The sequence below is a fragment of the Talpa europaea genome, assembly GCF_964194135.1.
Source record: "Talpa europaea genome assembly, chromosome: 6".
In the NCBI taxonomy this organism is placed as follows: Eukaryota; Metazoa; Chordata; class Mammalia; order Eulipotyphla; family Talpidae; genus Talpa; species Talpa europaea.
In genome coordinates this window covers 89,305,006-89,318,642 of record NC_140072.1, presented here as the reverse complement: position 1 = coordinate 89,318,642, position 13,637 = coordinate 89,305,006, and the positions used below count along the sequence as shown (strand labels likewise).

The following is a 13,637-nucleotide window of genomic DNA, read 5'->3' as shown; positions in this document are numbered from 1 at the left end:
TATGACATCAATATTTGCCCCAATTCTGCAATAGCATGGTATAAAAAAGGCCTCAATTGGTTCCATACTTTCCAGTCACAAGAAAACCCCGTTAGTCAGTGGGTTCTTGCAATAATTGCAATAATATACAATAATCCCAACAATATTTTCTGAACCAGTCAGTGTATAGTTGATAGGTAGTACAGTTTTAAACTGCTGTTATGTTTATGAATTACCACATTACTTGCTCTCATAAATAAATAAGGATCATTAGTTTATCTTTGCCTTGAAAAGTACTGCTTCCTGGAGCCTCTCTAGTGGCCTAGGGTTGGGTCTCAGCACCATCACAGCTAAGGCCTGAGTTCAATCCCCGGCCAGGGAGCTGACCCACATGGCACAGCAGACCTCTCCTGTCTCGGCCTCTGTTCCCCTCAATAGTGTATTTCAGTACCCTGTTCTGTTCCCCACTCTGTCTCTGCCAATCCTCTCACCCCCTGCACCTCTGGCCTACACCCCCATTCTTCTATGCAAAAAGAAGAAGTACTGCTTCCTTTGTTCTTCCGGTGAAAAAAGGATATATGCTGCTCTAATTCAGGATGGTATCTAAATTTTTTAATAAATTTGAGTAATGTAACAATTCTAATTTTAGATTTTATATCTAGTTCCCAATGGCAACATATATGAAATATTTTCTTCTTTATGATATTAGTTATTAATACATAGTTTGGTCTTTTAGTTTGAATAGAATCATTATTTTTCACCCTGCTAATGACAATATACTTTAATTCCTATCATTAAGGAAATTTTTTTTTGCTATTAAGTAGTATTCACACATAGTGTTGACTTTTTCAAAATCAATTAAAGTTAATGTTAAACTTTTAAGATAAGTTTTTGTTTAAAATCTGGAGTAATTATTTAAATAGTGGTTATTGCTTCCGAGATTCATAGATTTCAAAACTGCTTTTTTATGTGATGTAATATTAATGCATATAGATTTTATACTCTCACTTTTATAATATGTACTGTACATTTTAGAGCAAATTTATCTTTATGTTGACATTTTAGCATACCAAAGATTGAGTAATGATTTAGTCACTGGCTTTACTAAAGATAGTGCTAAACACTAAAGACATGGCCATTGAAAGGAAATTTATTTTTTCCTAAAATTATTTTAAGGGAAAATAGATTTTAAGTACAAATACATTTGGGGATTATTTTTAGGCTGAAATAACATGTTGATGTCATTGGAACTATTTTAAGTAAAATATAGCCATATTTATTTTTAAATAAGTAATAAATAGGCTTTTAGCCACTAACTCATGAGAATATTGAAATAGTGCGTTATACAAGTAACCTACCTTTGTCTAACTCTACTTGTTTTAGTCATGAATTAGAAATGACAAATTTTTATATCATGTGGTCTTTAAAACTATGTAACTATAACCTATTTGGTTATTTTTTCCCTTTAAATTCTCACATTTCAAAATTAAAGTTTTTTAGTGCTTGGAAATAATTTGAACTAAAATACAATTTTTAAAAATTCAGCCTGAAGTATTAAATTTCTGTAATTGTAGATGAAAATATCATTTCCATTGCTTTGCCACTCAATTTCTGCCTCCTCCCCTCTATCCATGCCAGCCTAAAGACCTCTGCTCACCCTTCACCTGATTCAAATGCCCTCTAAAGTCTTCTCTAATTATCTAGCTGGGAAAAGCCCCTCCAATGCCCTATGAGCTCTTTGGTTTATTATTCACGTAAAAGACAATGTGAAGTATGACAAAATGATCTGGCCTGTGGCATTCAGTCTTCCTGAAGCATCAGAGAGATCCAGGTAAAGTGCCAGGCTCATAGTAACACATGTTATTATTATTATTCACATGTCTTCCTTATTAAGCTGTATGCCATTCCGTATAGGACAGGAACTACTATTCACAGTTCATGACTATTGAAGGCAACTGGAGTATAATGGAAATTCCTGGAATTTACATCTGAAGACGTGGGTTTGAGGCTCTCCTTTGTCACTTTGATCTTCCATATGTGTTTCTTCATTTGTAAAATGGAAATTCATTCACTGCCTAAATCCATGGATTGCTTTGAAAACAAAAAAGTCTATGAATATGATGTACATAAAATATAGAAAATTATATAAATATATCTATTAGTGTTCTTAGTCTATACTACTGCTTCATAAACTTTAGTACATCAGAACCACCTGATGTGAGGACTACACTTGGAGAGCCACTGGCCTGGACATAATACAGAGCACAGAGATTAAGAGGAGGGCCCCTTAACTAGACATTTGACTCCGAATTCCAACTGTGGCACTTATCAGCTGTGTGACTTAATCACATTTCTAAATCTGTGCCTCAATTTCCTTTTCTGTAAAATGGATATAAGCACAGTACCTTAGTAGAACTGTTATGAGGATTAAATGCGTAAAGTTCTGGGCCTCCCTGGTGGTGCAGGAAAGTTGAGTGCCGCACTGTGAAACTGTCTGTAGCCTCTGCAGCACCATTCAATCCCGGCCAGCCGAGTAGAATCCCACATGGCGCAGCAGACCTCTCCTGTCTCTCCCGCTGCTCCCCTCAGCAGTGTTATTTTGTCAGTCTGCCTGTTCTGTTCCCCGCTGTCTCTGGTGAATCCTCTCACCCTCCCATGCATCTGGCCTGTATCCCAGTTCTTGTATAAATAAAAAAATATTTTAAAATAAATAAATAAATGAGTAAAGTTCACTGAACTATGTGTGGTATGTCATAAGTGTTTATATATATATATATATATACATACATATATATATGCTGCTATCATCATGATCATCATCACCAATTTTCTATAAAGTAGAAAAGAATGATGACATTGGAATTTGGAATCAATATTCCAAAATATTCAAGAACATAGTTTTTAAGATCTGAAATGGATGTTACCTGATTCCAGATTAATTTTTATAAATTTAATGAACTAAATTTGTTAATTTTCACTAATTTCCTAATCCTAAAAATAAATTCAGAATGTTGTAGCTAATCTCCAACATTAATTTTACTTGTAAATTAGACCCAGTTACTATTTTCTAACATCTTAATAACATTTAAGAAATGTCAAAATGGGCTAGTTCAGGATACTGTCTTGAAAATGAATGTTTCATAGAAATTCAGTGTCACTGTAGGTTAGGATTATACCCTGATATATCCTTAACTATGTTATTAACTCATAAATATCCTTATATATGTTTTTAACCTGTTAGGGAATGTCTCTCTTAAAACATTTAAATATTTTTGAACTCACTACTTACATTTCTGCTCTATTGCCTTCTTAAAACCTTTTTATTGTGAAGTATGTGTAGCAAGCTTAAAGAAAAATCCATAAGTTGTTTAGAAAAATCCAAACAATGTCACCAAATTACTACCGAATGAATACCATGTAACCTCTTCTACCCAAGCCAAAAACTAGAAAATTGCCAGCTCTTAAGATTTAGCAACCAATCATACACACCTCGTATTGCCTTCTGGCGAAACATTAGGATGTTAACCACCTGCTTTACTCTAATATTTCTACTTTGAGGTGTTAAGAGTTGTTGTTCCAAATTTCTGGGATTCTATTAGTTGACCTTTAGCATTTATAATCATAATTACCCACTGTAATCATGTCCTGTTCCTAATTGACCCCTTTCACCTCAAGTTGATAGTTTCAGGAAACAAAATACAATAAATTTTAGGATGTTTCCATGACTTTTTTTAAACAAATAATCAAACCAGCATATCAGAAATTGTTTGAATAATTTGTGATTGCATGTTCCTTTATCCAGAAGTACTTATTTCTATCCCCTTAAGATCTATTCTTTTTTCAGTCCTACAAGATATAATTAATATTATTATTATTTTACCATCAAACAATACAAATACCTTAAGTTTCTTGGGGACTATGTCTTTTTAGTTGTCAAATCCTATACATGTAGTAAAGAACTTTTCATATTTTAGATGTGATTTGAATTTTTCCATTACTGTATTTTCCTTCAACCTAAAAGTGTATCTGTCGGTAATCATTAACTTCTGAAAATAATTGTAGGATAGTTTGGTGTTACTGTCCCAAACTATCAGGCCTAGCATGTTATTGTCATAATTGAACACTTCAGGCCCTAAGATGTCTACAATTATTTTGGAAATTGCCAAGCCTGAGGACATGAGGTTTTCTGTCATGGTCAATTGAGGAGCTGGGCCATTTTGAGAGAGTCTAAATAATGGTGAATCTGCTCCCTGGCTTGAAGATGTTGAGCATCTTTGTAGAGTAAGAGAAGAGAAGAGAAGTTTGGCCTTCTTACCAAATCGCCAATATCAAATTCTTTTGAAATAACAGCCATTATTCTTCCACTGATTTGAATGACCCATCATTATGCCTTGTCTCCTAGATGCTGGAGGCTTCCATTGCAGTCACTTTCCTTCCCTTTCTTTGATAAATCACTTATGTTCTCTTCTCAGATTCCCTGCTGTAAAGAAGAAATTTATGGCAGAGCTGAAAGAATTACGGCACAAAGAGCAGAATCCTTATGTGGTTCAAAGTATTATCAGTTTGATAATGGGAATGAAATTTTTTCGAATTAAGATGTATCCAGTGGAGGACTTTGAGGCCTCTCTTCAGTTTATGCAGGTAATGTTGTGGGCAGAAAAAATAAGGGCTATTTATTAACTTGAACAACCTCCTTCTTCAGAATAACTAAACTGGAATGTGAAATCCCATTTATTTATTGAAGTGGGAAAAAAAATCCTACTTCTTCCTCAGTTCAAGAAGTGCTTTGTAACCAAATAATAAAGTTATAGGTACATAATTTTATTTTTAAATTTTCATATTTTTGGAGTAATATGTACTTGCAAAAAACAATGGCTGTTTGTTTACATTTTTCTCTTTCTTACCCACTGACTGTATATTGTTTTGTGAAAAAGTATAATGTTTTATAATTCATAACATTTAGTTGGCTGTGTTAACATTCAAAGAATCAGAACTTTAAATACTGAATAACAAATATTTTTCTTTAATTTTATTGAAATGACTGGTTTGTGACATTATATAGGCTTCAGGAATACATTATAATTCAAAAGAAATTTTTTTCATACCATGAAGAAAGAATATTAATTTTTAAAAAGTCACCCAAACCATACAGGTTTAGGTGTCTATTACACAGTATTCATGATTATGTACTAACAAAAAGAAAGTATTGTTAATGAGGATTTAGTAGAATACCCAGATTTATTAACTATCTGAAGATTTTTCTACTGCTACTGTGAATTAGATTTAGTGAGGAGCTTAATTAATAGAGAACTTAAATATAAGGATTAGGTGCCACTTCATACCTACTAGGATGACTATAATTTAAAAAAAGAAGATAGCACCTTGTGTTGATGAGACTACAGAAAAGTTGGAACTTTCTTCATACACTGCTAGTGAAAATATAAAATGTCACAGCCACTTTGGAAAACAATATGGCAGCTCTTCAAATGGTTAAATCTAGAGTTACCATATAATTCAGCAATTCAGTTTTTTAGGTACATGCCCAAGAGAAATGAAAATATATGTCCACACAATAACTTGAATGCAAATACATGTTCATTAGCCACATTATTCATAATAGCAAAAAAAGTAGAAACAACCCAAATGTCCATCAATCAGTGAACAGATATGCAAAATGTGCAATGGATTATACATACACAAAAAGGAATGAAGTACTAACACATGCTACCACATCGATGAGCCTTGCAAGTGTTGTGCTAACGAACCTGAATAGACATTTTTCCAAAGACAACAGATGACAACAATATATAAAAAGATACTCCACATCGTTAACCACAGAGAAGTGAACATCAAAACCACAATGAGTTACTGTCTACTTCTTAGAATAGACAAAAAGACTTCCAACAGTAAGTGTTGGTGAGGATGTGGAAAAAAGGGAATCCTTGTACAATATTGCTAGGAACTTAAATTGATGTACTCACTATGGAAAAATAGCATATAGATTCCTAAAAAAAAAAAAAAAAAAATTGAACTACCATAGGATCCAGAAATTCCACTTCTGGGTATTAACCCAAGGAAAACTAAAACATGAACTCAAAAACTAGCAACAACAGATGTTGGCAAGGGTGTGGAGAAAAAGGAACTCTCCTGCACTGCTGGTGGGAATGCAAACTGGTCCTATCACTATGGAGAGCTGTGTAGAAATTTCTTGACCTACTAAACATAGAGCTTCCATATGATCCAGCAATTCCACTCCTAGGTATTTACCCAAAGGACACAGAAACATCAATTCCAAAGAACACCTGCACCCCTATGTTTCTAGCAGCACTATTTACAATAGCTCAGCTTTGGAAACAGCCCAAATGCCCCAAAATAGATGACTGGATCAAGAAGATGTGGTACATATATACCATGGAATATTACTCAGCATTCAAAAAAGATAAACACATGCAATTTGCAGCAACATGGATGGCGCTGGAAGGGATCATGCTCAGCGAAATAAGCCAGAAAGAAAAAAGAAAAATACCGGATGGTCTCACTCATAGCAGGAATCTAGAAAACTTAAGTGAGGGACCAGGAAAATGAATAACTATAAGAAAGTGAAAATCAAAATCAATGGAAAACTATGAACCAGAGACACTTTTTGGGGGGTGGGGGGCGGGAGGGGGAGGGATTGGGGTCAGAATGGGGGGGTGCAATTGTATGGGGAATATAAAAATAAAATTTATTATTAAAAAAAAAGATACATGCACCCTCATGTTCATTGCAGTATTATTTACAATAGTCAAGAAAAGAGCGTGTTTCTTAATGGATGAATTCATGAAGAAAATGTGATAGATACATGGATGGATGGATAGATAGATAGATAGATAGATGGATGGATGGATGATAGATGACGGATGGAAGGAAGGAAGGAAGGCCCACCATTTGCAACAACATGGATGAATTTTGAGGGCACTGTGCTAAGTAAAATAAGTCAAAGACAAATATCATATAATCTCATTTATATGTAGAATCTTTTTTAAAAAATCAAGCTCATAGTTACAGAGAACAAATTGGTGGTTGCCTGAGGTGAGGATGTGGGAGTTAGGAAAAATGGGTGATGGACTCAAAAGGTATAAACTTCTAGTTACAAATAAGTCCTGGGGATATCATGTACTATGTGGTGACTATAGTTAATAATACCATATTACATATTTAAAAGCTGCTAAAAAATAATCCTTAAAAGTTTTTGTCATAAGAAACAAAATTTTTGTAACTGTGAATATGGGTGTTAGAACTTTCTCAGTATATACAAATATTAAATCATTATGTTATGTATCTGAATGTTTAACTTATAATGTTATACTTAAAATTTTTTAATTTAGAAGAAGAAAATATTATCGTATGTGAAAGATGTCAGACATAGAAGGTCACATATTATACGATTCCATGTGTATGAAATATCCAAAACAGGCACATGTATAGACACAGAAAGGTTAATGGTTGTGCCAGGCTGGAGGAAGGGAGTGTGAATAAAGAGGTGAGGATCACTGGTAATGAAGCCTTCTAATTTTGATTGGGGTAATAGACATACAATTGTGAATATACTGAAAGCAGTTGAATTGTACTCCTTAAATGGATGAATTGCATCATTTTTGAACCATATCTTGGTAAAACTGTTCTTAAAAAAAGGAATATAGACTGTGTTTCAAATTTCTTGAGTTTGAATTAAAGTTTGAATATTTACTAATTCTGTGACATTGGGCAAATCACACTTCACCCTCCAGCCTCATTTACCTTATCTGCAGAATGGTGATGAAAAGGTTGTGAGGAGTTCACATGGTTAACAGTAGTAAGCACTGACTGAGTGTCCACAATTATTATTGTTACCCCTTTCTGAAACTAATAATTCATGTATCTATTTGCTTGAGTGTCTATTCGAGATAGTGTTTACATTCCATATACTATCCAAAATAATGTAGGGAAAAAGGCCACCAATCTGGGAACCACAACTCCAACCTGTATTGGGAAATTTTTCGCAGTGACAATGGTGGATCACACTAATGTCATAGTCTGATGTGTTGTTAGACTGTGGACTTTAGGTCCAGTTGTTGGTCATGGTCCCAATGTTAACTAAAAGTAAGTAGCTATTCACAGATCATCACTAATACATGGACTCTTCCATGAAAGCAATACCTAGGGCCTCCCCTGGTGGTGCAGCAGTTGAGTGCTCGGCTGTGAAGCTGACTGCAGCCTCTGCAGCACCGGTTCGATACCCGGCCGCTGGTGAGGGTCCCACATGGCGCAACAAACCTCTCCTGCCGTGCCCACTGCTCCCCTCAGCAGTGTGTTTTGTCAGTCTGCCTGTTCTGTTCCCCGCTCTTGCTCTGGTGAATTCTCTCACCCTCCTGTGCTTCTGACTATACCCAGTGCTTGTATAAATAAAAATAAAATCTTAAAAAAAAAAGAAAGAAAAAAGAAAGCAATACCTAATAACAGTAAGTTACTAACAAAAAAGACCAGGAAGAAGAAAAGGGCTGACAAAATTCTAGACAGGCCAACTTACCTAATAAACAATTCCCTAGACAACCAAAAATACCCCTTCATAGATCATAGTCCACAGGCAAAGACATCCTTACGTGAGAATTATTCCAAAGTTCTCCTAGTCTAACATGGGAAAGATAAGCATTCCAGACTTGCTTATGAAACTATCTGAATAACAAACACACCTAAAATGTCAGGACTAACAAGTAAACAGCTCTGTGCCTTGGGCTATCAGAGCCTAAAGTAAGTTTAATGTCTTCTTCCTCTCCCTTGTTTACTTTCTCTGTGGGTGTAGAGTTTGTGGGTTCAACTGCCAGGGCCCACACATAGTAGGTAGTCAGTAAAAATTTGTTGGAAATGAGTGATTTAGTGAATCAATTATTAATTCAGTGGATGAATGTCTGCATGCTTGTTATAGGTATTTTGTCCTTATAGCATAGTGATTTGAAATAGAAGTAGGAAGAGTGAGAAAATCAGTCTTGCTAAATATTTTTGGGGCCACTGTGAACTTAAATGTAACTGCTCAAATCCTGTTATTTTTTTCAATAGGTTATAAAGGGTACTATGTTAGTGTGTATGATTAAATTAAGAACTGTTTGTTTAAATGTGAATAAATGCATTTTGTGTACCAATTTCAATCTAGTCTCCCTGCGTTTCCTCTTTTCCTACTCTCCAGGAATGTGCACATTATTTCCTTGAGGTCAAAGACAAAGATATCAAACATGCTTTGGCTGGACTCTTTGTTGAAATTCTTGTCCCAGTTGCTGCTGTGAGTTACATTTTTATCTTTAAGAATCTCTTTAGATTGAATTAGAGAATCAACAATTTTATTAATATAATATTAAATGTATCTCTGTTCCAGGCTGTTAAAAATGAAGTAAATGTTCCCTGCCTTAGAAACTTTGTTGAAAGCTTATATGATACCACGCTGGAACTTTCTTCTCGAAAGAAGCATTCCTTGGTTAGTAACTCTAAAAAAACTTGAAACACAAAACTGCAAAGACTAAAATTCCTAGATGGACTGTATTTGAGAGTCATAAGTGTTCCACGATAGGAGAACTACCTACATATAACTCCTTCAAAAAGAGTTCACATTTCAAAATTTGGGGCTTGCCCTTAATGTTGACCTTGATGACATATATAATGTTGACATGGGTAATATAAGGGGATTAGACCATACTATATCAGATGGCTTTTCTAGTCCTAAGGGTTCTGGTGTTTATTTTCAAGTTTGGCTTAATTCATTTTTGTTTTAGTTTCTGAGTATTTTTTCCAACCTGAAAACTAAAGTTTATGATAACAGATTGTCTTCTCAATTGCCAGGAATCTTTCAGGTTAATTTCTATCCTGATAGTCAAAATTCGAAATGGAGCCAGGCAGAAAAGAGAGTTTCCAGACAGTTACACATAAGCAAGATTCTCTGAAGGCTTGTAAAACAATCTTTGGGAAAGCTCTTATACTAGGGCACCACATAAATTCTACAACCTTTTGCCAACAAGTGGATACCAGCTATAATTATGATAATATGAGAGAAGCAGGTTGTTTAGGAAGCTGGTTACTGGCATGATTTATGCTAGTTTTCTAAGTATGAACATTGTCACCATTATTAGAGCAGGTACTTGGAGTTGCTTTGCTGAGCAGTGATGAATTTAATTGTTTGTCTACATCTGGTGGTCATTGGAACTAACAGCTTGTATTTTTTCTTTTTGAATTCTATTACTAACTTGAATTAGATTTGCACTCGATGGTAGCAGTAATTCAACCTTAGTTTAAAACTAAGTTAATAAGGGCCTCCCTGGCGGTGCAAGGGGTTAAGCACAGCACTGTGAGGCTGTCCGCGGCCACTGCAGCATGAGTTTGATCCCAGGATGGCCAGGGAGCTACCCACATGGCACAGCAGACCTCTCCTGTCTTGGCCACTGCTCCCCTCAGCAGTGTATTTCAGTACATCTGTCTGTTCTGCTCCCCACTCTCTTTGGTGAATCTCTCAAACCACCTCCCCCCCGCCCTGCACTTCTGGCCTGTGCCCCAGTTCTTGTATGCATAAATAAATAAATCTTTGGAAAAAAAAACAACGCTAAGTTAATGAAAAAAATGAGATTGTCATGGATTGTTTAGCACTGAGTCTCATTGTGACAATAGTTTTTTAGTAATTCTGGTTAACTGATGAGCCAGTGGCGCTTTTGATTAAATCTTCACTGGCCTTAATTTTTTGCAACAATAAAGGTATATGCTATCTGTCTCAGCAAAATGGTGATGGGTTCTGCATGTTATTCTTTAGGTAGCGGCCCATTAGTTTTTTTGTCTTCTCCAGTTGCTGTGGGAAACCAGCCCAGTTAGGCAGGAAAAGCACAGTAGTACCTCTGTTTATTTGGTCGTAAGCAAATTCCTCCTGTGGTTTAATTTGTCTTGGTGGAGTTTACCAATGCAATAACATTTCTTTTAGGAATCTTCCTTAATTATAGGAAGATTGCATGTAAAAGAAAATATAACCTACCTCTAAGGCAGGGACAAACTAGTAGATGTTTATGAGCAAAAGAGCCAATAACATTTTCAAAATTAGCATGTCTTCTTGCTTTTTTTTTTCCCCATGAGGGTTGAGAATGATCCAAAATGAGTTTAGGGTGAGCATTAACTCAGGCAGTTATTTCATCACGTCGGACTTCTAATCCCTGAGATAGTGAGTTTGCTTTTTAAATTAATTAGTGAAGACTAAGTCAGTGAATCATAGTTCCACTTATACACAAAACTTTTTATACACTGTACACAACTAGATTATTCCATCCCCAGCATCATCAGAAAGCATTTACAGAATGCCCGCCTCCTCACTGTACCTGTTGGGCTTGTCATGTTTGTTCTGGCCACAGAGGGAGGTGGATAGGTAGTATTTCCAGAGAATGTGGGTTACCTGGTTCGTTGAAATATAAATTATCTTGTGACTTCATCTTCTTTTTCCACAGGCCTTGTACCCCCTGGTGACCTGCCTGCTCTGTGTCAGTCAGAAGCAACTGTTCCTGAACAGATGGCACATTTTCCTCAACAACTGCTTATCCAACCTTAAAGTTAGTATTTGTTAGCTCAAAAAGTCTTTCATAAAACTATATCCAGTTTTCAGGCTGGTGTGTGTGTTTTTAATAGTGAGGGCAAATTATCCTATGCTTAGAGTAATTTTAAAAATTAATGAGTTCTTATTATATATAGACAATTTTAAAAGGTGAATATGGACAAGAGAAATTACTTCAAATTTTGAGAAGAAATCTTTTCACTTTGAAAGTAGAATTAAATGCACCATTATATATACCTACTGTCACATTTTATCTAATTGTTTGTTTTTTTTTTTTTTTTCACGTGGTGGGAACCACATTTAGCTGAGAGAAGCAGGTGATTTGATTTCAGAAGCACGTCTATACCTCTTCCATCCTTCCTCTACCCCTCCAGGGTAGGAAAATATTTGGGGTGAAAAGTTCTATTCTATAGGAGGATTGACCTAGCAACAGAAAACACTTATTTTCTGTCACTGTTACTTGTAGCTAGTAGGAAGGTATTCTATTCAAACCATATGACAGTGGATCAATTCTAAGCATTCATTTCATTGAACAACTGATCTCCAGGTAGGCAGCAGAGGTTCTAGGTGATAGGAGTTATGACTTGATCCCTGAAGCCAGGGAGCCTAGTTAAAACACCATAATCATTAGCTTGAAAATTTGCTTTATAATGTTGATGTGGTGAACATGTTTTAAGTGGCTTATTGCCACATGAACTAAATTCAAATTATCCCTAATATAAATACAAATAGCTTGTATTTTTCAGTTACTTCAGTTACTTTGTCTTGTGTCCAAAGATGCTGAATTTCTTTTACAAGTTTGATATTTGCATTTTAAAAATATAGTTATAAAATCCTGTAGTTGCTTTTATTGTTTGCCTCGTTTTTTTTGTCCTAAGACACTTTAATTTCATAAAGTGGTTAAGATTATATTATTTTGGCATTTACCATAATTACAGAATAATCTGCATTATAGCTGTTTTAAGCATTGTGTTCTGGCCCTAAGAGCTTATTGTGAAACCAAAGATTATAATCATGTATTTTCTTCAAAATGGCAGTGAAATATAATAACAGTGGATATAGAATTAAGCTTTTAAGTACTCTGAAAAAGGAAATGCTTTTTGGGGTTATCAAGTACTATAACATTGGCCACTTTGAGGTATTTTATTTGGAGATTTAGGGTTAATCCATCTGTTATGCATCTCTAACATGAAGCCCAATGGCATTTTTGTTTTTGGACCATTTTTTCAGTTATTCAGTCATTTTTGTTATTTAGTTCCAGTTAAATATTTTTACATTTTAAAGAGATATAAAATTATCATTTTGTTCAAAAGAAAAATTAAAATATTCATAATACTGTTTTCTGTATATATTGTGGCAAATGAATGTGTTTATGAAAAATTTTATTTAGAATTAAAATAATATTTTTGCAGGACAATTTTTTACTGTGACCAAAAAGACCAAAATTGTTTTATCCAGCGTGTTTTTGAAATTTGAAAGCATAATCTTACTTTAGAACTTAATTGCTTCAAAGTTAGAATATTGTTTAGCACTCTGGTCAAAACCTGCCAGAGGGCCTCCCCGGTGGCACAGCGGTTGAGCACTGGGTTGCGAAGCTGCTCACAGCCTCTGCAGTGCTGGTTCAATCCCCGGCTGCTCCCCGGTCACTGGAGGAGTGTCCCGCATGACGCGCAGACCTCTCCTGCCGCCCGCTGCTCCCCTCAGCAGTGTACTTCGGTCCTTCTGCTTGCTCTGCTCCTCTCTCTGGCTCTGGTGAATTCTCTCACCCTCCCACACTTCTGACTGTACCCAGTGCTTGTATAAATAAATAACTAAATCTTTTAAAAAAGAAAAAAACCTGCCAGAATAACTTAGTAGCAGGGTTATCAGTAGCCCTAGAGAGAAGGGCCACATGCTGATGTTTTCCTGTGCAGTCATTTCGAGCTTTAGAATTTCTAAAAGAGGAAGGAATAAGATCGGAAAGAATATATCTACTCACTATGAAGCTGTATACCCAAAACTTACATTTTTTAAACCATTGTTTAAAAATTTTCAATGTAAAAATTTTCAAAGAAAAAGTATAGAAAGA

General features: G+C 35.3%; 1 protein-coding gene across 2 annotated transcripts in view; it reads left to right on the top strand.

Annotated features, from left to right (window-relative positions):
- FRY (FRY microtubule binding protein) overlaps window positions 1-13,637 on the top strand; it is a gene marked incomplete at both ends in the record, with an annotated part of 249,052 nt that overhangs the window by 98,755 nt on the left and 136,660 nt on the right. For both annotated transcript variants that reach the window (XM_084236045.1, XM_084236046.1), the window contains 4 exons: window positions 4,452-4,620; window positions 9,182-9,274; window positions 9,368-9,466; window positions 11,466-11,567. In XM_084236045.1, the coding sequence (XP_084092171.1) occupies window positions 4,452-4,620; window positions 9,182-9,274; window positions 9,368-9,466; window positions 11,466-11,567 (463 nt within the window). The remainder of the gene's footprint in view (window positions 1-4,451; window positions 4,621-9,181; window positions 9,275-9,367; window positions 9,467-11,465; window positions 11,568-13,637) is intronic.